Source organism: Saccopteryx leptura, chromosome 2, assembly GCF_036850995.1.
Source record: "Saccopteryx leptura isolate mSacLep1 chromosome 2, mSacLep1_pri_phased_curated, whole genome shotgun sequence".
In the NCBI taxonomy this organism is placed as follows: Eukaryota; Metazoa; Chordata; class Mammalia; order Chiroptera; family Emballonuridae; genus Saccopteryx; species Saccopteryx leptura.
In genome coordinates, this window is record NC_089504.1 from 300872742 (window position 1) to 300897441 (window position 24700).

General features: G+C 37.7%; 1 protein-coding gene across 4 annotated transcripts in view; it reads right to left on the bottom strand.

The window, feature by feature from the left end:
- CADPS2 (calcium dependent secretion activator 2) overlaps positions 1 to 24700 on the bottom strand; it is a 527120-nt gene that overhangs the window by 119378 nt on the left and 383042 nt on the right. For all 4 annotated transcript variants that reach the window (XM_066362568.1, XM_066362567.1, XM_066362570.1 and 1 more), the window contains exons 14-16: positions 21634 to 21735; positions 11020 to 11083; positions 7845 to 7968 (exon numbers count right to left, since the gene is read on the bottom strand). In XM_066362568.1, coding sequence (XP_066218665.1) covers positions 7845 to 7968; positions 11020 to 11083; positions 21634 to 21735 — 290 coding nt within the window. The remainder of the gene's footprint in view (positions 1 to 7844; positions 7969 to 11019; positions 11084 to 21633; positions 21736 to 24700) is intronic.

The following is a 24700-nucleotide window of genomic DNA, read 5'->3' on the forward strand; positions in this document are numbered from 1 at the left end:
AAGCACTGTTAGACATAAGCAAATAGCATCCTCATTTGCCTCTTCTAGTCAATAACCCCTGCAACTCCTATTTATTATGTCTGCCAAACAGCTATTGATACATAGGAATTAACCTGTCAACATTGTCATAAGCTAACTAATTGGTATGAGCACAAATTATATGTTGTTGGGTTGTTATCTTGAATGGCCAGTGAGGTGGTGGGAGAAAAGTTGAGCCCATGAACAGACTAGCAATCCCCATTCACTCCAGGCTAAAGCGAAGTATTCCTTACATATCCTTACATAGTACTTAAAAGGGAATATGGTCTTAATACTCTATGGTGTATACAGTACATAGATTAAGACTAATGGTATGATAAGGAAGTTGTATTAAAGACAGCTAATTCAATATGCTGATGAAAATATATTGATAAGAAGTTTAAAATTAATATTTCAGTTGTATCATAGTAGATGATAGAAATCAAAGCAATTTCTTGCTATCAGAAAAAAATTATCTTCTTAGGTAATTTAAGTAGTTCACTGACCATCTAAAAAATACTCACAGCTATTCTTTATGTATAGTACAGAAGTAAATTTTAGTTTGGTCCTCATCCGGATGATCACAGACGCTAAATTAGGCAGCTCAGGCAATGAGTTTTTTACTATGCATAAACGTACTACCCTACAAACTCCAAACTTTTTACAGGGTTATATGACCTTCTCAAATATTCTAATGAAAATGACAGTAAGTTATTGTTTGTTTTAGAGCCAGAAATTACATTAATGAATTTGTCCCTAAATCATTAAGCGACTCAGAAGCAGAAATGGTCACCAAGGTTATTTACTTTCAGGGCACAGTCCCTCCTCCAAGCCACACTATCTAAAAAGGTAGGGCAAATTTTTTAATTACCTGTTGTATTCTCTATAGGGTAAGGATTCTGTTTGTTTGTTTGTTTGTTTTTGTAATGTTCAAATTATATTTTGCTAAGTGTGGTCAATGCTTATTATGTGAATACAACCTTTAGGAGCTATCATTTAGTAATTAGTAGCCTGAATTCATGGTAACATAAAACACCGAAAATTTTTTTAAATCAAATTTATAAGGAAACACACCTTTTGTGAGAAAACTGTTATGTTATCCTAGAAATATCAGTAGGTAATTATCCACTAACAAATAACGTTTCCATCAACTGCGCGATATTTATATACCCTCCCTCCTACACACACACACATCCCTACAGCAGAACAGACTTTATATATAATACTTATTACTCACTGCTCCACTAACAATGGAGTGCTAAATTAAAATGCCAGCCGGGTGGCGAACACATCCTAATGACGTAAGGACGGCCGCAGTGCAACCTCTCCTCTCACAGAGTCAGCGGCATGGCCCTCTGGGACAGCATCTCCATCCGTTACACTGCGACTTTGAAAATGAGCACACTGGAGGTTAGACCAGGGAACCTGGCAACCGGAGGGCCAGACTGCGCCTCCCTGCACGAAGACTCTGCCTGTTCATTCCCAGCCGCCTTTTGTTTACAAGGCACCTCCACGTTCCTAGATTCACAATAAACCTCAGCACTAAATGTCTGCAACAGACCTCAGGTCAAGGCAAGCGCTAAGTCGCAGTTCTCACCCCTTTTATCCTAAGTCACTATATAATATGTAGTTTTCAGGAGAAAGATGGGACTGTTATTATACATGTATTATTGTTGTTGTCTATAAGAAATTTCTCAAACTGAAGAACAAATTGTTTCTTTAAACATAATAGCAGATTTGCATCAATGGGCATGTGATTTAAAAAATTAGGAAAATAAAGTTTCAATATTATTTTGAATCTTAAAAAGAAAAAGGGTCTTATTATTACATAAATAGCATAGTTAATGATAAGATTAAACCAAAGAAGAAAACTAGGTGATTTTGCAACACTGTAAATCTCAAACATGTCTTAAAACTTAAAAAATAGAGCTTTCTAGAAATTGTACATTCTAAAAATAAATTGTTCTCACAAAACACATGCAAATAGTCCAGAAAAACAAGGCATTTAGACAAAGGTCATTTTAGTTCATCCATCTGGAAATTGTAAAATCCCTTTATTCTGTAAATGTATGCCACCAATGGAGAATTAGAAGAATTCCCAAGGATGGAAGAGAATAATGAGTCAAAACTGAGTATCATGCTGCTTTATAGAGACATTACAGAGACAACTGAAACAGGTTAGATTAGTAGGTATTGGTACTCCAACTGTGATCTCTAACCCCTGGCTTCTGTGGTCCAGAGTTAATGCCTCCTTGCCCCTCCCTCCACCAATGACAAGAAATCCTAGTTTAATTTTTTCTGTTATTATTTTTAAGTGGTTAGTTTTTGCTGTATATGGTTAATTATTCAGTGATTGGTTTGAATGACCTTTTGCAAGCCAACCTGCTAGTTTACAGATGTTCTCTCTGCTATAAATAGCACGATCATTCTTCATGCCATATACTCCTTCATTTACTCAATAAGTATTTATCGAGTACCAGATATGTGCCAGGCACTTCCCTTGGCACTGGAGACTTAGCTGTTATTAAAATACAAAATCCCTGCCCTGGCCAAATGCTCGGTTGGTTAACATTGCCCAGAAGCACAGAGTCTGCCGGGTTGATCCATGGTCAGGGCACATACAGAAACAGATCGATGTTTCTGTGGTCTCTCTCTCTCTCCTTTTCCCTCTCTAAAATCAATAAATAAAATATTTTAAAATAAAATACAAAAATCCTGCCCTTGTGGGGCTAACATTCTAGGGCAACAGTCAGATGATGAACTGTATTAGATGTTAGATTGCAAGTGCTATAGGGAATATTAAAGCAGGGAAGAGAGAGAGATGCTCTGAGCTGGGGGAGGTTGCACATTTTAATCACTTTCAACACCTGACACTGAAGATGTGTGGGGAAAAATAAAAGATTCAGATTAGGGAGTCCGACTCTTCGCTGCATACTAAAAACCTGTGCCGTCCAACTCAATAGCCGCTACCCCACATGGCTAATGAGGACTTGCAAGGGGGCTAGTCTGGACTGAGACGGGCTGTCAGAGGACACTGCACACCGACTTTCAAAGACATTAACAAAAGTCACGTCAAGTATCCCATTAGTATTTTTGTATAGTGGATACATTTTTAAATGATAATATTCTGGATATACTGAGTTAAATAAACTATACTATTAAAATTAATTTCATCTGTTTCTTTTATACCTCTTTAATGTGACTACCAGAAAATTTTAAGTTACTTACAATATGGCTTCTGTTGTATTTCTACAGAATTCCAGACTCCCTTTCAAATAGCCACGTGTTTTAACTGAGTGTAAATTCAACTACACAGACTTACTGAGAAAGAAGAGGGAAGAAGACATAGGAAGAGAAGAAGACAATTCTATGATTATGTAACAATTAGACAATGGCTTCTAATCTTCCACTAAATAGCTCTGTGACCAGAGCCCAGCTAATAGCTAGTAACCCGTGTGCTTCGGTTTCCTGAAAAAGTAATAATAATGATGGCATTAATTTTGAGTTGTAAGGAATAAATGAACACATGTCAAGTGCTTAGGACAGCGAGTGGCACATTAAGGGTTGATTATTAAATAGCATTTCATTTTTGGAAAAAATGATCCTATAAATTTTAATTAACCCTTGACATTTGTGATGGGGCTGAGGTGTTTATATATAAAAAAAATGCTATCGCTTTAAATCAGACAGCCTCGGCAGGAAGGGGACTCTGGTGTCTGAGACATGGGCGCAAGTCACAGGTATGCTGAATTTTTAACAACCACAGGACACATTTGCACAAGTTACTAACTTTTTCTCATCTCCAGTACCTCTTTTGTAAAGTATATATTTTGAAGAGTTGATTAAAGAACTACAGGAGCAATGCAAAAACAAAGCAAAACAAAAAACCTTTGGTGCAACAGGCAGTCAACAGATGACAAAATTATGACAAACATTGGGCAGAATTTTCCTCTCTTCTACAAACTAACAACGGATAATGATTATAATGCTCAACAGAGTGCTGTTTGAACCAAGCAGTGGTGCTCTTACGTGTGCAACTTTCTATTCACTTTTAACAGCCCCCAAAACATTTCTAAATAACTGTTAACCTGCAATCAACGCAACGAAAGGAATATAGCAGCCCTTCTTAAAAACCTCTCTTCTGTTCCTTTAGAACATTCTTTAATTGAGATTAGCTTTCTCTTCCATCCACTTAAATTACTGAGACCACACTGATTTTTTTCCTCTTCTCTATGCAGGCATTCAATTTTTAGAAGGTATTTTTCCTAAAGTCGGGCTGCACAGCCTCACAGGGGTGTAGATGTTACCGTATACATGAAGGGCAGGCTTCCTTCTGGTGGAAGCGAGGGGTGTGGGGACAATAGGTTTCCTTCCCTGGCCTCTTTAAGGGGAACAGGGTACCACTTTGGCCCCATCCTTCATGAAGCTGCACTGTGACCCTTCATATGTCACAGAGGAGGGAGCACAGCCTCTGCAGACTGGGGATCAGGACACCTGACTCCAGTCCCAGCTGGCCCACTTGTTTACTCTCTGGCAGTGGGGAAAGCACCAACAACCCTGGATGTCTTATGTGCGAACTACAAACACTATTTTCACAGCAGCGATGTGGGCGACAACATGCCGTAAGAGGTTTTGAAAAAGTTTGTTAGAGAGCATGGGACTGCTGCTATCACAATGGGCCGTCAGAAAAGGGATTGGCAATCTCTTATTTGTTTCTAGTTCATTTTTTCTAAAGTGTACTTTAGCAATCATTGTAGGTATGCTCTCTCCTTTTCCTGGCTCTGAGTGTTTTGTTTCTGACTCTTTCTGGGGTAAAATACTGAAAAACATTGAAAGAAAAAAAAAAAGAAACAAAGTCCTTAATGGAAGACTTTAGTTAAAAACAACTCGAGCAAACTTGTCTATAACACTGCATGCAAAATTTGACTATGATAAGCAAACGAGGACTAAAAAGCTTCATCATTTGTCTTCCTCCCTCCATTGTTTTCAGATGAAACCACCTAACCTCTTGTCTCTCTACAAAGTACTAAGCACCTGCTTTGTGTCAGTGGCAGGCAGAGTCCTGGGTGCTGGGAATCCAACACTGACCTTGGAATGCAAGTTCAGTCAAGACCCTGCCTTCAAGAGGCTGAAGAGTAGATAGATAAGGATAAATAGGTAACAGCATAGGTAATTAAAATAATTACAACTGGAATAAGTGACACTAGAAAAAAAGTAACAAAACCTTTCAAAATTTAGAGACCTTAAAGAACTTCTTCCCATCAATTTCTTGAGATGGGATTTCATAATTTCTGTTCATTCCTATGCTTAACAACTTTCAAAGTTAAGAGCTGCTTATTTTTTTTTTTTATTTAACAGCAATAACATTTACGCTTTTCACTTTCATGTTATTTTTCAGGAGTGATAAAAGAAAAGATGGCTTTCTTTTCTAGTTGTAAGAGCCCTTCAAATTCTGGCAACAGCTTCCAAATAAAATTAGTGTCCACACTTAAAACATAATGCATAACATTAATACAGCCTTGGGTGTGTTGCTTTGAATTCATACCAAAAACCAGTGCGGAACTTTTTTACAGAGATAAATGGCTTTATACTTTCCCTACAAAGCATTAGCAATAGTTCTGATAAAATCGAAGTATTTTCACTATCTTAGTTAAAGCGATCTAATAGGAGCCCTGAAAAGGAAAGAGCTATTCATAATACTCAAAACACAACAGCACCATGTTAAAAAGAATGGCACGTGCATGCACAGACATCAGTTACCTGTTTCCTTTTCTGCTGGGCCTAAAACATAAGAAAAGACAATTTAGGAGAAAAGCAAACTCTACCCATGTTGCTCACATAATACAGAAGGCCAACCAAGCAAAGTAGCCCAATTCCTAGTTCTAATCTAAATTTGACTTTGTTCCTGGTATGAACTTAAGAATAACACAAAAGTTCTTTATTTGTTTAAGATCAAAAGAAAAGGAGAAGGAGATAATAAAAAGCATAAAAGTTATTCTCAGGTAATAAGCATATATTTTGTTGTTTTTTTTTAACAGGGGACTTTTTAGTTGTTCTACCTGGCTATATTTTTAGGATCCATTTTCTAGAATCTTTTCCTACTGAAGACAAGAAAGGGTGACAACGGAAAGGGAAAAGATGGAAGAATTCTCAGCTCCCTGAACAGCAGCAGGTCCTCTCTAGGTTCTTCTCTAACATGGGCTTGTGTTTCCCTGTGACCCAGAAAGTAACAATACCTGTGTTGCCATGTTTGTTTAGCTGATTAATAAAAGAAGCCCATGTTTAGGTACAAATAAGAGTCTCCATTTGTACACATGACAAGGCTAAAAAAAATCAAATACAGAGAAAAACAAAAAATTATATATATTCTGCATATTTTTTCAGTATTTCTGGATAAGGTAATGGCCGAAAACATTAACTAAAGTAGGCAGTTAAGAACAAAAAGATTCTCATAGTTTTGTTTTTTTTTTTTTTGGATAGAGTTCATAATATTTAGATAAAACAATACCTGTATGGTGTTTATGTAGGTTTTCCACATTTTTGTCTTTGCCAGGTTTGAAAGGTTTTAATGTCTATTTTTATATCAATTCTTTCAATCCACGTACAAAACACCCACTATTCCCAAAACATGAAAACTGTTTGAATGCAAATTCAAAATGGGAAAACCAATCTCCTTCTTTTCCACTTTCCCCAAATGATCTAATATTCATTGCTTGTGCTTTAACACAACATGATATAATTAACGATGCTAAACTGGTAACTAAGGTGGTTTCATGTTGTTACTCTCGTGATATAATATTGGTTGCTATAGCGATGGGATGGCTTTTTTGTTAATCACTCGGGAGGTTGGTTATCACATGCTTGTTAGAAAGCTTGATCAGATTTGGAGAGAGAGAAAAAAGCTACAACACAGTCAATTATAATCATCTTTTTCACTGTCCCAATTTTGATCATAATAGCAACTATTAAGTGAATGTGTAACTCATTATATACAATTTTATATTAGCAGTTATTAAAGTGTTTCTAATGGCTGACTTACTTTTTATTTTTAGAGATAAATATTTAACATTGCATAATTTTTTTCTCCCTTAGTTAATGCCACACACATTGTACAAGCTAGTTTTATAATTAAAGGAAAAAATTTAAGGTCCTTTCACTTACTTTTAATCATATAAACCAAAGGACTGTCAAGTAAAATCTGATTGTGTGACTTTGCCACAAATTTCAATCTACTTATTTCTAAATATCTTAAATCTCAGAATCCTTAATGACTAAAACCTGGAGAAAGAGAAAAAAAAATGCACAGTCCTCTCAAGGGAGCTAATCTTCTAAATGCATCGATATATTGAAAGCAATTAAAAGTTGCAGGGAATTCTATCAGTTTATGTGAGCCCTCATGATAATCAACAAGTCTCCTCCTTCTTGGACACTACAGAATAAAAGATAAAATTACATAATACTACACTGTTGCTGATCAGGAAAGAATACCCTGTCCATAGTTTAAATGTTCGACATACTTACAGTAATGTCAAAAAAATAGGTCCCGACCCATGAAAACACCTTTGGATTTCTCGCAAACTCAGAAGAAGAACAAAGGACAACTTAAGCAGGAATCCTAGGTCTCTCATTCAAGCAGAGTCCCGGGAGGCATATTAAAGCAATGAATAGGAAAAAGCTCTTCAGTTCGCCAGCTGAGATTTTAATGAGACATTTCCCTTTGCCACAGCACAGGTTAGTTAGGAAAGGAATGGGCTTCTCACAGAAAACTCAGTTAATAGGCATTGTTGGTTCTCGCTGCCACTTGGGCAACTGCTCACAGCACTGACCTTCTATTTTGGCATATTCTGTGAGTCTGGTGTAATTGATCAAGGCAGCTTTCTCCAGACACTTTCGGACCACTTTTTTCACCTCTTCTGGTGCTATGGGAGTGGCAATATCTTTCATTAAAACCTAGAGAGAGAGAGAGAGAGAGAGAGAGAGAGAGAGAGAGAGAGAGAGAGAGATTGCATAAAATACTAAAAACAAATGACACAAATTGTTCTAGACCTGACTCTTCGCAGGAGGGGCCTAGGCAACACTGGGGGAAGTAATGAGTTGGCATGTCACAACTGCAAGGTACACCTCCAGTCCCGTCTCCTCCAGTCTAAGCTTCATGTGTGCACATCGAAACCTCCCATCAGCCAAGCCACCATTCAGTGTGACCGCTGCTCTTCCTCCAGGGACCCATGACACCATTAGAACAGCTGGTTCAGATCAGGATTACTGTTCTTAGGACAAGTAATAAACAAAGTTCTTCTTCCTCACCTCTAATTTAAAAGCTTTAACTGTTTTGAGCAACATAGATTAAAAACAATAACAAAACTCCATTACTTTTGGCCTTTTTTCACCATCTTGATTCTAAAAATCAGAACCACTACTTTGATTAATTAAACTCTTTACTATGATCTACTGAAGAGGGAAAAAACTACTTTGGCTCAGTGAAATGTATCAAATGTTAAAATACATGGAAACTTTTTGAATTTAGGAAAGAAACTGATTATTTTCTCATGAGTTCCTAAATTGCGATTTTGGATTTTCCCTTTAAAAATACTACTGCTGGCAAGGGTAAAATATAATTATATCCAGAATTCAAAATACAATGTATTTAGACATTCATTAATGACTCTCACAATTTTCCTTAAAACTTCCCTAATGATAAAACTGCTCACAATAAGTTTTGATTAAACTATTAAACTATTAATCAAACTATTATTCCAGATAGTTAATGCTTTTTTTCCCCCTTGCTTTGCTTACATTCAAGTTATAAAGTATATAGCAAAATATTACTATAGAGAAGGCAATACACTTAAAGAATTCTTACCATCCTATTGGTCATTTGATCTTGAAAAAATAATGAAAGAACATGAAAACACTCATTTCCTGCTTTATTATTGAATTCTCCTTTCGTAAGGATCCTAGCATGTCAAGTTATTCTATCATTTTAGCACTGGTGAACCTTGACAACTATTTTAATTTTGTTCAACAAAGTTTCCTTTTGAAAACAGAAAACTTCACCATTTAAAAACTTCTCTTCCATCAAGTTCACTTATTCTTCATACTCTATTAAAAATCTTTAACACAGACCCACATTTGCACTTTATTTTGAACTGAACATTAGACCCTCTATAGCCAGAAAAATCCTTCTATGTGTAGTAAAAAAATTTAACAGGCACTATTAAAATATTACAAAATTTTGAATTTAAGATGAATTTTGTACCATATGCAGAATCCTAAACTTAACCATTAGGCCTTGCCATGGTGACAGACTTTTAAACAATAGAAATGGCTGTTAAAATTAGAATGTCTATGACAGAGATAACTCCAGGGTTGAAATCAGACATTATGTCTTATTATGGCTGTTAAAATGAGAATGTCTATGACAGAGATAACTCCAGGGTTGAAATCAGACATTATGTCTTATTATTAGGAGCTGGACACTTCATTTGGAGAGAGGGGAACTGAATTCTTTTTCCTGGCAAGTGCCTAAAGGGAGACACAACTTCTGTTTCAGGCTTCCTCCCCTTGTTCTTCCAAGGTATGCTAAGTATCAAGCATTCATGTGTAGATTTCATTTTTCTCACATGTCAGTAAGTACAGAGACATGAAAATGAAGATATGGCTTTTACCGTTTCTCTCTCAATTCAGCAAGAGACATGACTAGTGACTATAACTGGAATAAAGGTCACTGTTCACCCTGCCCCGTCAGTGCAGGGCACGAAGGCATCTCTGCTACCACTAACTTCTCATTGCTGGCAGCGGGGAGGGGAGGAGGGAGCGCTACCATGGAAACCAGCTCACAGAAAGACTGCACTAGGTACCCCGGATGGGATGCCAGTCCCAAAAGTAAAGATATCTTTCAGGATTTTATTTTATCCCCGATACTTTAATAAATAAGATGAAAAGTATACTTTGAAAAGCTTGGGTGGCATGCAGCTTTTAATATTATAAAAATGTTAATAAAGCACATAATTCCTACAATAATATTTCTATCGCACAATGCACAGTAACCAGATGAAGCCAATCTAAAAGGGAAAGATCTCTCATTTTAGCCACTATTTCTGGCCCTCGTCTCCTAAGTCCTTAACTTCCTGAAAATGTCTTTCTTTTTTGCTTTTCATAGATGTGCTAATAAACAACGCAATATCTAGAATTCACTAGGCAGAAAAATAGACAGAAATAAGTGCTTACGGCCCAGAAGAATCCAATCACGGGCTATAGAAGATCCCTAGATTGTCTTTTAACATTGCTAAGAAGAGGAGTGGGGAGGGGTCCACACTACATACCTGTTAGTTCCCAGTGAGTATATGAATTAGTTTTATAGACAGATGAAAATGATACTTCCCTTTCAAATCTCATCTACCACAAAGACAGGAGTGAAGAACAGACTTACATTAATAAGCGATGTTTTAGCATGGACATGAAACCTTATCTGCTATTTATTTTTTGAGGGAAAATAAATATCTCTAATTCAAGAATTCATTTACAGCAACACACAGATTGAACTGAAATAAATTCTGAACTTCGAATAAAAGCAGTGATACATTTGTGAATACTAAATGATCAACTCTTATAGGTACAAGGAATATGAGAGGTAGAAGTACACGTAAGTCAGGGGGAATAATAAAAGGCAATGGTGAAGTCTGAAAAACAGTTAAGTATACTTCATTGAAAAAAAGAGACTATTCCATGAGGGGAGAAAAAGGTGGAGAAATAGGTAACTACCCGAAATATGCCATCGACTCAGCACATGATGGCAGGGGTAGGCTTCAGAAAGGTTTTGGGGGGAAGAAGCGGGATGTAGGGAGATTCTGAATGTAGCCAAGAAAATGGGAGAAACTGCAGAAATGCAATGGACGCAGAGAACACGCTCATGAGGCATGGGACTGTCTGCCTAGTTCAACAGCTAAAATACACAGCGACTGACAACACGAACAGTATTCATAAAGTAATGTTTAAACTTACCCTTTCGAGTAAGGAAAGGGTAGCTTTTAGCGCACCTTCAGGTCGTCCAAAGGGGAAGCAGTATCTTCAAAAACAAAAGGAGGAACAAAAGGTCAAATGCTTAATATCCAAACTGCCAAATAATCCCCTCTTCTATTACCTGGCACGATTGGAGAACAATGAAAAGTGGTTAAAATAGTATCAGCCAATCCAAGGAAATTTTAATGCTGAAGTTTATCTAGCTCCATGAGTTAAGTGTCTTAAACAATCAAGGCTACAAACTGTGATGAATAAAATCCTAAAGTTTTGATGATACAGATACAGAAATAATATATTGATAGTAAACGCAAAGACCACTAGGCTTTGTGAGTACAGAGATACTTAAAATGCATTCCCTAATAATTCCTTTTTTAAAAAAATTCAGTGAGAGAAGGAGAGGCAGAGACAGACTCCCACTTGTGCCCCAAACAGGATCTACCTGGTAAGCTCACTAGGGAGTGATGCTCTGCCCATCTGGGGCATTGCTCTGTTGCTTAGCAATCAAGCTCTTCTTAAAGGGCGGAGGCCATGCATCTATCCTCAACGCCCAGGGCCAACTCACTCCAATTGAGCTGTGGCTGCAGGACAGGAAGAAGGAGGAAGAGAGAGAAAGAGAAAGAAAGAAAGAGAGAAGCTAAAGGGGAAGGGGTGAAGAAGCAGATGGGTGCTTCTCCTGTGTGCCCTGATCAAAAATCAAACCTGGGACTTCCACACACCAGGCTGACGCTCTACCACTGTGCCAACTGGCCAGGGCCAATAATTCCCTTTCTATGAAAAATGAAATGACTTCCCCCATTTCTTTCTGTGGTTTAAGATAGAAATACACACCACTGACATAACTTGTAGGACAAACAAGGCTCCAGCTCCCCTCTTTCCTGACATTTGTCTACACTGGTGTCTAACTCTCCAACCTCCCCACACAAAACACACAAACCTTCTGCAGCTTGTTGGCCAGCAGAGTCATTTACGTGCAGTATATCTAGGCCAGTGCATTTCCACCACATATCAACAGCAAAGGGCACGTTATGCAGATTGAGGGAAGGTCAGAGGTCAGAGGCTGGGAGTGCAAGTGGGCTCCTCAAAAGTTAGTGCCACATGGTGGTGACAGGTTTATGGCTCTTTACAAGAGGGTCCCTCTTCAGGTCACTTTCTACTTTAAGAGACAGAATGTCAGGGCTAACTCATCCTTCTGGAACTCCTTGCTTTGTTGACGCAGGTTCAGCAGAACATCCCCTCCCTCCCTTACTGCTGCCAGTCCCAAGAACAAGAGCCACGGGCAGCTGGGCTGTCCTCGGGTGCCTCCTTGCTCACGCTCAGGAATCTCCAAACCCATAACCTGAACATAAATTTACTTATGTCCACGTCCTTTGCCATTATTCAGGACTTAGCAGACATATTCTCTAAAACATAATTAACAATGACATCTTTTTTTCATGCTGTAATTTGAAAGGGTCTCCCTAAAAAGCACTTGTATTTTAAGTTCAATTTGTTTTACAGGGACCAGTTTAATGAAAAAGAAAAAGGTGGATTTCTCACAAAGTAGTAGTTGAATATAAAGACAGAGTTTTTATTTCATGCAGCTTTTTTTTTTTTGGTTTCAGATAAATGCAAATAAATGGCATTATGAATCTAGTCACTCAAATGTTTCTTCCGAAGACTGTTCATCATTTCATTTCCCGTTAAAAGTTTCCTTCCCTTAACCTTCCCTCTTCTCACCCTATTAGACTCTCCCACACACAAAAAAGCCACAGCCAATTTATTCTGCTACTTTTCCCTGTGCAATGTGGCTTCTTAAAGCATTAGCAAATTAGCAAAGTAGCTTTAATCATTTTGTATACCATATACCTTAATCCACGTTTAAATGAAACACAAATTGGGTTCTTGTTGTCCCCTCCCCTTGCTTAAATCTTTTCACTGTATTTGCATAATCCACTCCTTGTCTTGCCTATTGTTTATTTCCATTAACCTGTGGGTGACGAATTTTATGAATGGAATGTTACTGATCCCCAGATTACATTTAGCATTTCAGGGCTCTGGGCCCCACTGGGTTTGTTCCGAATTAGCATTAGTTGCCCATGATGTGTAAATAATTCAATACATTTACAGAGGACAAGTAATCCTGAATCAATAAAGTACAGAAAATAACTACACAGAAGCTTAATTAATCTTTACAAAACAAGTTTTAAAAGAAGGGAATCATTTTGTTCTGCCTTTCAGGATAAATATTTCGGTTTTTACCACTTTTGACACAAAGCAAACTGGGAAATACTCAATGATCAAATAAAACTCAACTAAATTTAATCCCTAATCGGAATAAATTAAAATCCTCCTTATTCCCACTTTAGTAAATTAGTTACACAGATAAATGAGCCTTCGTAAACCTGTTTACGAGTTATACGTGTTTTTTACTTAGCCTCTTTTAGATACAGTATTTATTTTCATCAAAGTAATATATGCACATGGTCTAAGAGGAAACTTTTTCTAGAAGGCTTTTTATGAAAAACAAAAATCCTTTATGTCAGTGCTACCCCACTCCTTAAGTAATTTCCCTAGAAAAACTATTTTTAACTTTCAGCCAATTCTTTTGGTATTTAAATATGGTTTCCCTAACCTCGAAGCTACATATCTAATTCCTGATATTTCAGTTTCAGATAGTATTCTAACATCCCACTGTGGAAGGAAAGCGCTTAGCTTTTCCTTTTTAAAACAAATAGCTTTAGACCTGTGGTGGTGCAGTGGATAAAGCGTCGACTTGGAAAAACTGAGGTCGCCGGTTCAAAACCCTGGACTTGTCTGGTCAAGGCACATATGGGAGTTGATGCTTCCAGCTCCTCCCCCCTTCTCTCTCTCTCTCTCTCTCTCTCTCTCTGTCCTCTCTAAAAAGTGAATAAATATAATAAAATTAAAACAAATAGCTTTAAAGATATAAGTGACATATAATGAATTGCACAGGTTTAAAGCATGCAATTTGGGTGGAAGTCTTTCATTCGATATGAATTGTACAAATGTTCTCTCACATTCTGAGATTTACCTCTTTATTCCCTTAAAAAACCATGGGAAAATCAAAAGTTCTTAACATTGATGAAGTTCAAGACAATTTTTTTCTGACTATGCACCATGATTTTGGTGTTCTATATGTGAATTTCTGCTCAGTCCAAGGACATAGAGACTTTCTGCCTCTAGCTCTATCCATTTTGAGTTAACAATTGTAACAGGTATGAGGTATAGGTCCAGTCTAATATTATATTTTACACGTGGAATTCCAACAGTTCCAGCACTGTTTGTTGAAAAAAGTATAATTTGCAAGTTGCCTTCATACATTTGTTGAAAATCAGCCGACCACAAGCACGTAAGTCTCTTTCTGGACACTCCATACGCACTGTTTGTTTATTATAGCTTTATAGGTCTTGCAATTAGTTATTCATTTTAGAGTTATTTTGGCTATGATATGTTCTTTGCATTTCCATATGAATTTTAGAATCAACTTGCCAATTTCTATAAAATCCTTTTGGGATTTTGATAGCAATAGCATTGACTCTACAGATCAATTTAAGTTTTCCTTAACTCCTCTCAGCAAGACATTGTATTAATAATTTTTAGTGTACAGGTTTTGTACATCTTCTGTCAGATTGAGCCCTAAGTATTTAGTAATTTTTGTTGCTGTTATAAGTGGTATTATTTCCTAATTTCAATTTCAATTGTTCATTGCTATCATACAGAAATAAGATATTTATATATTTAAGCTCCTGCAATATTGCTAAACTTACTTACTAATTAAAGAAGCATTTTTTTTTCTAGTTTCCATAGGATTTTCTACATGGATAATCATATCATCTCTGAATAAAGACAGTTTTACTTCTTTTCCAATCTGAATATTTTCCTTTTTTCTGACTCACTGCACTGGCTAGCACATCATCTATATGGTTTTAACTACAAGTAGTGACAGCTGACATCCTTGCTTTGTTTTTTACTTAGTGGGAAAACATCCAGTTTTTCACTATTAAGTATGATGTGAGTTATAAGTTTTCCATAGAAGCCCTTAATAGGTTGAACATATAATGTATAGTAATAATAATTCTTTTAACACTATTGTTCATTAATTTTTATCTTCTGTGCCATTTTCACTTGGTTGTTTTTATTCTCTTCATTGGTCATATGTTACTATTTCTTTGTATACCTAAATTTTTTTGATTGGATGCTAGACATTTTAGCTTTTTGATAGCTGAATACTTTTGTATTCCTTTAAATATTTCTGAGCTTTGTTTTGGAATGCAGTTCAGTTATTGTACTTGAAAACAGTCTGATTTATTGGCACCTTGAATTTAATCCTCATTAGGGAAGACTGTGGCAGTGTTTATTCTCAAGTTAATTCTTCTCCACTACTGCAGCAAAATGCTGTGAGCACTATGCCTGTTGTCTGTGCGTTAGAAGGCTTCCACTCTGGGGAGAAGCTGCAAGCAGCCCCGTGCCAGCTTTGGGGATTCCCTGTGATCCTCTCAGTGTTCATTGCCTAGCTTTGGGGTGTGGACAAGTCCTGCCGGGGGTGAGGACAACGGAGATGCAAAGACCCGACTCCAGGGACCAGGTTCAGTGATGCAGATCCACTTTATTCAGGAAGTAAACTAGCTTATATACATGGGTACAGCCAATAGGGTGTTACAGCGTGTCCTTCATAGCCAATGGCTGAAAAGATCAGGGAGCTGCGTGGTTAGCGTTGAGTCACTTCCTTATTGCTGGCGAGCTCCCTTCCTGGGTGTGTCCAGGAGGGTTTCAGGTGCTGGAGTATTCTCATAGCATTGCATCAGCCACAGCTGCTAGGAATGCACTCTGCGCTCCACTCACATTGGGGTAGTTTCCTTACATACATGGGGAGAAGCCTTCAGGGGATCTTCCGTAGGCCTCTGCTCTCTTCTTTAGAACTCAGACCTGAAGACTTCGGTTGCCTTTGCCTCCCTCGACTCCCAGCCTTGGCGCCTCAAGTCAGGAAGTCCTGGGACCCACCCAGGTTCCTCCTCTCTGGGCCGTGGCCTGGAAACGCTCTTTTTGTAGTAAGCAGGGGCAATTAAAGGACTTACTTCAGTTATTTCCAACTCTCAGAAATTAATGTTATTCATTGCTTATGCTTAGTGTCTTAAAAGCATATTTTCACATATTTTATCCTTTAAAAAATTGTTTCAGGTAGGAAAATAAATATCTTACTACTTCATCTGAGACACAGAAGCTTTTTTTTTTCCCCTTAAGACTATTTTTCCCCACCCAAAATGTAATTCCTGTCTTTCTCATCCTTCTAATATGGTTACATCATTTCTGAGGGGTTAGATCTAAATTCAGTATCTACATTATATTAATTATGTAACTGTCCTAGCTGAGACAGTTCTTAACTCTGATCACTTTTTATGTCCTGCTATTTATAATACTTGCCTTTGTTTTTAATATCCTGTTTTTATTTACTTACTCTAATACAACTCCAAACTCTAATACAATCTAATTAATACAAGTCCACACTCCATTCCATGTAGGTAATAAATCTCTCAACATGTTAAAATATCTCAGTGTTTTGCCCTGGCCGGTTGGCTCAGTGGTGGAGCGTCAGCCTGGCGTGCAGAAGTCCCAGGTTCGATTCCCGGCCAGGGCACACAGGAGAAGCGCCCATCTGCTTCTCCACCCCTCCCCCTCTCCTTCCTCTCTGTCTCTCTCTTCCCCTTCCGCAGCCAAGGCTCCATTGGAGCAAAGATGGCCCGGGTGCTGGGGATGGCTCCTTGGCCTCTGCCCCAGGCACTAGAGTGGCTCTGGTTGCAACGGAGCGATGCCCCAGAGGGGCGGAGCATCGCCCCCTGGTGGGCAGAGTGTCACCCCCTGGTGGGCGTGCCGGGATCCTGGTCGGGCGCATGCAGGAGTCTGTCTGACTGTCTCTCCCCATTTCCAGCTTCAGAAGAAAAAAAAAAAGAGGAAAAAAAAATTAAAAAAATATACATATATCTCAGTGTTTTGTCAACTGGATCTACTTGAAGAATTTTCTGATCTCCCAGTGAGAACTGGTTGCCTTCAAAGTTTAATTGCCCATTTGGAGTCTATAACCACCCTGTTCCGTCCTCTCTGAGGCTGACTTCCTGTTGCAGGGATCTTAACTCTTCCTCTTCCTTTGTTTCCTCCTTTGTCTCGGTAGGTTGCATTCTCCAGAATAAGAATATAAAAATCCCATCTTTTTGAGATCCTGCATATTTGAAAATATCATTTTATCATATCCTTAAATCAAGAGTTTTGCTGGTAACAGAAGTCCGGGTTGAAAATAATGTTTTCTCAGAACTATGAAGTCACTGATGTACTGTTTTCTGGATTCTTCCTCACATCAAAATGAAAGCTGCAGAAGCAAAGAATCTTCCTGGTTGGTTGCAGTTGTTTATGGCCTGACACATAGTAGGCACTCAATAAATGTTTCTGGAATAAATAAACGTTGAGAAGCCATTCTGACTTTTGGTTCTTTGTATTTTGGGATCTTCTCTTTTACCACCAAGAATATGAAAATTCATGAAAATTTACCTTGATGAGTAAATACTTTAATCTACTGTACTGGGTACTAAATGTCACAATCTGAACAGTTCTGTCTTTCAATTCTGGAAGAAATTTTTGGAATGTTTTTATTCAGTTTTCTATTCTCAGACTTAACTATTTCTGGGATCTTTAATTTTTCTTTCTTTGTACCCCTATTTTCGTTTTCCCCACCTTAGTTTCTGCAAGGTTTCATTAACTTAAGTTTCCAATAGTGTGTATATATTTGTGTATCATTTGTATATAATTTCTAAGAGCTTTTATTTGTTCCAGTGGTTTTTTTTCTTTTTACCTTTTTCTTTTTATCAACATCTTGTTTTTGTTTTCTAGACGCTCTATCATCTCAAAGGATATCAACAATTCATTCTCACAACCCTCACCTCACCCATTTTCTTCTTCTCATATAATCTTTATTCCTTTTTCTAAATTGCTTTTTTAGTATTTACTTGTTTGGGGCTCTGTCTTCCACAATAAATGTTAAATGTCTGATGACTTTGGCTATTTGGTCATTTTCAAAAACAGAATGAAAGCTATGTACACCTGGCTGGGTACAGGTACAGCATGGTCTTTGTGGAAGGGGCATCTGGCTGGGTGTTTCAGTGTGAGCTTAAGGTCTTTTCTCTTGGGCTAGTCAGAGTCCCAGGAGAAGATATTTAGGATACACCTGGAGGTTATAAACCTGCCTGCCTGCCTGGCAGCATTTTGGGAGTCAAGGGTATGAGCTGGCAAGGAGAGGGCTGTGATTCTCAGATTTCTCAATAAACGTTTATTTAATCTCTGTGTTTCTGCATTTAATCCTCACTCCAGCTGTGCCTGAGGTCTCTTCCCCTCCTCCACCCCAGTTCTGTCCCCTCTAATTCTCCCCTCTCCAGGGACTGAATCCGCAGTGCTCTGCAAAGGGGCATGGGGAGGGCACAGGCGCACTGAGGTGGAAAAGACGTGTGGGGATCTAAGTGAGTTTTAAGCATATTTACGACAAAATGTCTTTCACTCTTAATTTCTGGAAGGGCTGGACACAGGCAATTCCTAAACACTTTGGTGATTGTGTGACATAAATCAGATCAGATCGCTTCTCTGTTTTCCCCGCTGACAGCTTATGAGTCAGTTTTTCCTGGGTGGCTAAATTAGACACCATTCGTCCATCTGCGTTCCAAAGTCGTTCCTCTCCTACTGCAGTTGTCCTTGTGGGTCTCTGTCTTCTGAAAAGAACTGCTCTGCCATTTCAGTTAGGTTCTGGGAGGGAACTGAGCAGACACTCACCAACCTGCTCTCTTCCACCTGAGTCCCTCGTTTATGTTTAGTTCACTTTGCCTTATTATTTTATCTAAGTCTTTGAAACCCATTTCTGGAATACAGCCAGACCTAAATAAATAAATTTCTATATAAGAGTTATTAAGAGTACTGTGGTCACTTGTTTAGCCTGAGCCGATAAGTGATTTCTATTTCTTTCTAAAATTTCTCTAAATTTTAACATAAGTGACTAAGGAAGATCATTTGATAGAATCGTTAAAAAGACCTTCATGGACAACTTCAAAATTTTTATAAATTTGCCTGTGTGGATGCCTAAAATTTCTGTTTTATTTGAGTCCCATTTTCTGTTATTCAATGTTCAATGGACTAAGGAAAATAAAAACAACAAGAAGTAGCAAAATTTATACAAACATCAGGGAATATAAAAGTCAGTTCAAAATGTCTAGACCAATCCCTTTCAGTTCTTGTCTTCAGTGCATCAAAGAAACAAAAGCTGAAAAGGATGAAAGAGTACATCTTTAAATAAATTATTAAAAGGGGATGTGCATTTAAGAGAGACAACACAAACTGTGGGAGAGGAAATTAATACATAATGTGGACAACTGTGTAGCTGCTGAGTGGCAGTGGGGGGCAATGGAGTCCTCTGACGGTGGCTCCAATTAGTCTAATCCAGTGGTAGTCAACCTGGCCCCTACCGCCCACTAGTGGGCGTTCCAGCTTTCATGGTGGGCGGTAGTGGAGCAACCAAAGTATAAATAAAAAGATAGATTTAACTATAGTAAGTTGTTTTATAAAGATTTATTCTGTCAAACTTAGCAAAAATCCGACACAGAGTACTTGGTAAATAATTATTATTATATGCTTTAACTTGCTGTAACTCTGCTTTATAAATGTTGTAAAGTTACTTCCGTACTTTATAAATCACCATTACTGTGGAACCGGTGGGCGGTTAGAAAATTTTACTACTGACAGAGATACAGAAGTGGGCGGTAGGTATAAAAAGGTTGACTACCCCTGGTCTAATCAGTCATGGTGATCCCCTTGCTCCTCAGTGACTGACTGAGGCACCTGCATGGGCATCCCCTGGCCGCTGGGTTTGGTTCAGGACTGGCTCAGCACCTATGTAGGGAAAATGAGATATGAGGGGTAGTTTGCCAGGGTCGTCTCACACAACTTTTCACGATCTTAAGAGAGCACCATAGAAGAGATGGCCCCACTACCATCTTTGATAACCAGCATGTACAGATGTGAGGCCGAGGAGTTCAGTGGTCTCACTACCAATCTGGGAGGAAGCCTTCCCAGGAAGGAGACAGCTCTGTGACAATTACCAGGAAACTGGGCCGTGGCTACTGAACTGAGCCTGTCTTCACCAGCAGGTAAGTGAGCATGTGTATTTGTTTATACCAGTGTGAAGAAGGGTCCGTTACTTGTACAGGAAAGCACTGACACAAATAACAGATACTGAACTGAATAACACAGATACTGAACTGAATGACAAAAACTGGAAAACTAGCTGATCAAAAGACACAGACAATAAATTTAAGGGTTTCTACATAACCTAAGAGTAAGCACTTTTTACTGCAGATATAGAAACATTTTCTGCAAACTCAAAAGCCTCCCTCATGTCTCCATTAAGAAAAAAAAAAAATCAGCAGAGATTTCAATCTTAAACCCTGTATGTTAAATTTGACTGTTCTCAAGAACAGTGTTTACTATTGTGAGTCTGTTGGTCTTTTAGGCAAAACAATTCTCCAATGTGAGACTGTTCCCTGCACTACATTTCTAAACCCAGCACTAAATGACTGTCCCTGTGCCTGGATATTGTGACAATGAAAGTCCTCCCTCATTCACTTATTTTAAGGTGGAGGAACCAGCCCCAGAGGAAACCACTAATGTAGGGGGAAGGATGCACAGTATAACTTTTGATAATTTCTTCCTTTCAGTTCATTTAAAAATCACAGTCTAAGCTTTTCATATTACAAATAAGGATACTGAAGCCAGAGCAGCGAGTTCTACACCATTCAAATGATTAAATAGTAGTATTTTCAAATTGTTAAAGGGAAACATTAACTGCGTTTTATTTTTTTCAGTATTCACATGGGTTGATTCCAAATAGCATACCTTCAATGTGACAGACATGCTTTAAGACGCAATATGTGGGCATGGCAACATTTTATAGGATCAAATAATAAACAGGATAGGAAAGAAAATGTATTAGCATATTTCTGTTTTTTACTATTAGGTTCTAAAGAGCTAACTATATTCAGGGGAAAAGAAATATTACCAAGATATTTACCTTTCACTCTGAAAATGTTTCTTAAGAGTCAATAGTTAATTTTCTGAGCAAGGTACTGTGCTAGACACTGTGGTCCTCATTCTCACAGAATGTAAATTTAAAAAAATAACAACTCTGGAAATGTGTATGACCCTCACATGATAAGTGCAGAGCATAGATCAGACTTCAGCTTGCTCACTCTTAACTGAGAAAGGTTCTGCGATGAGGGTGGACTTGAGAGTCCCCTTGCCTGGTGATACAGAGAGAGGGACAGCCGTCACCAGAGAGATGCACAAGGCCAGCCAGAGTACAGAGGACCAGACATCACAGAGGCTGGGGCCTACTCCAATAAGCAGTGGAAACTGACCAGCAGGCTGGGGGGCAGACCACACTGATGAGCGTGGAGAAGCTACTAACTGTGGAGTAGTTGCATAAGGACATAGGACATAAACATTTGTAGGGGATTGGAGGGTTGAGCAAAATAATAAAGCACATCTTGTATTAATGAAGAGAGTATATACCTAAAATGGCTTATCTGATTTTCTAAAAGGAAAGACAGTCTCTCTTTTATCTCTTCAAATCTCTCTTTTTCTTCCACGGAAACTGTTCCGATTCCATCAGGCCTGAAAAACAATCAGAATCAGTCATTTATATTGCTAGAACATTTACTTTTACATATTTTATATCTATAGCTATGTATGTATACACACATGTATATAGTTACCTGAAAAATACAAATAATTAAGGAAATTGCCTATAAGTATAGAGTATACATATTATTGGTATCTGTAGTGAAAATTTATTGAAGATACTTGTAGCCATTTGCTTTCCTCTTCTGACCTGAAATAAATGGAATGGAATTATTCTGTTTTCAACAGCCTTCAAGGTAAAGGATTATAATAAATATTTTCCAGATCTACAGAAAACAATGAATAGTCCTTGAAAAAGGCAGTGAAAAGTGTTCTACATTGCACCAAACATCTGACCAATAAATGACTATCCCCTTAATGGAAACATTATAAAAAAATATTGAATGCAAGTTAAAATGTATTAACTGCTTCTCTTCCAAATTAAGCTAATGTGGAATAGGGGATGTGATTTTAATTGTCAAAAAAAAATATATAGAAGTTTTGGTGTGGATACAAGTAGTGCATTATTGTCCCACATTATTTTGTTTAAATTTAAATTAATGTATCTGTATAAATATTATAAATAAAATTAAATATTTGAATAAAAACATACAGAAAGAAAAGAACAGCTATGTTTTAAGATAGTTTGTGCTTAACCAAATATCCCTATGGAATCAATATGAGTTTTCATTAGGATTTTTATAAGTAGCTATGAAGACTGAACAGAAATCTTTTAGTGAGAATATAAAATATATGATATATTGGTGGTATAGCAACCACCTAAACTTCTGAACATATAAATTTTAACTGTCTTTGTTAACACAGAGAAAAGCATATAGTAATCTCATATTCATTTCAAAATCTATTTCAACAAAATGAATCTTTGCATTTGACAATTAACACAAATAATTTCTTCCTCTATCAGCTAATTATTCTAAAGACTATATTTTAATTCCCAAAAGATTTATGCATTTCATTCCAACTTCCTAATTTTTAACATCTTTGTGTAAGATAGGTAGAAACAAGGATTATGAAAAACAAAAGCAAATGCTTAAAATAACTTTCCAACAAGATTTTTATTTGATGTTCCCACAGGTTTTTTTTTTTTAAGTATATCTGTGTTTGTACTGTGATTCTTGTAAACTAGTCAATTAGGATAAAAAGCAATTAAATTTTAAAGTCACACCTGTATCTCATTGACATAAAGACCTTTTTATTCATATCAAAGCATCATTTAAGTCTAAATTTCTTTTCCAATATAGAGTAAATAATTTATTTCAGAAACTCACATGCTGGTAAAATTTATGCTTTGAAAATATTTCCTACAATTACATTTTTGTTCTAAATGGGGAAAGATCAATTATTTAACTATCAAGTCAGAATAATATATCACATTTTTCCCTATCAGAATGCATTGAATGTTAACTATAGAAAAACTAATGGTAAAATACTGGTCTTTCAAATGTTTTTTAGGAAGAAGAAAAGAAAGTCTGATTTATAAATTATAGAGCAATAAAATATGGGATAGTTCCAATGTTTCACAATAATTTTTTTTTTTAAGCGAGAGGAGAGGAGATGGTAAGACAGACTTCCGCATGCAACCCAATCGGGATCCACCCAGCAACCACCTCGTCTGGGGATGATGCTTGAATCAACTGAGCTAGCCTCAGCGCCCAGCTGATAATTGAACCAATCAAGTCACTGGATGTGAGGAGGGGAGAGGGAGGGGAAGAGGGAGGGGAGAGGGGGGTGGGGGGGGAGAGAAGGGAAAAGGGAGGTGGAGAGGGAGGGGGAGAGGGAGGGGAAGAGAAGTAGACGGTCTTCTTATGTGTGCTCTGACTGGGATTGAACCAAGGATGTCCACATGCTGTGCCAACACTCTACCCACTGAGCAAACCAGCCAGGTCCTATAATAATTTAATAATGAATCTTTTCCCCATATTACTTCAGAGCCAATTCTCATTGAGCAAATGGTAGCATGAAACCTAGCCTGTGACCTATGAGTATGTATTGACAATGATCACAAAAGTTCAACTGGAAAGTTCTATATAAATTAACAATTTGGGAATTTGGGCATTCTGACACAAACTATTATGTAACAGACAGCAATAAAAACTCATACCACAAAGTTGCAGATGATTACTTCACTAAATACACCTATGCAAACTTGATGGAAAATAGAAAAGAACTCATTGTTCTAATAAGTGACATGTCCTTTGGCTTTGCTCTCTGACAGATGCCTCATGGTTATGTTTGAGTGAATTTTACTGTTTGCTTCAACTCTCATCCACAGTGAAAGAGCAAGTTATTCTGTCATAAATTACCCTGGGGCACAATGCCTACATTTGGAATGGAGCCAGGGGTCCAGGAGGAAAAGCAAGAAAGATAAGTCATAGGAATGTCACTTAGGTCAACCTTCACTAAGATAAAGACTATTAGATACAGTTAAGGGTCATTTTACTGAGTTTATTACTAAATTAGGTACACATCTGACAGGTTAAATACATTCAATATTTTGGAATTGCTTTTATTCACATGCTCTCATTTTAATGTAGACTTCAGATTATCTACTGAATATCAGGCATATGAAGCGACATTCAGTATCTAAATTATTGGGAATAAATGCAACTTTGATGCAGTCAAGCCTAACTGCTGTAGTCTCCAAGGAAAAAAGCTCCCAGGGTTCAGGGAGGATAGGCTACCTCCCCAAGGTCACACGCTGGCAAGTGCCAGAGCATGGACTTCTGCATTCCAAAGCCAGTACTCCTTCTTTCTTTTTAAAAGATTTTATTTATGGATCTTAGAGAGAGAGAAAGGCGAGGAGAGGAGTGGGAAGCATCAACTCGTAGTAGCTGCTTTTTGTATGTGCCTTGACCAGGCAAGTCCAGGGTTTTGAACCAGCAACCTCAGCATTTCAGGTCGATGCTTTATCCACTGTGCTGCCACAGTTCAGGTCAAA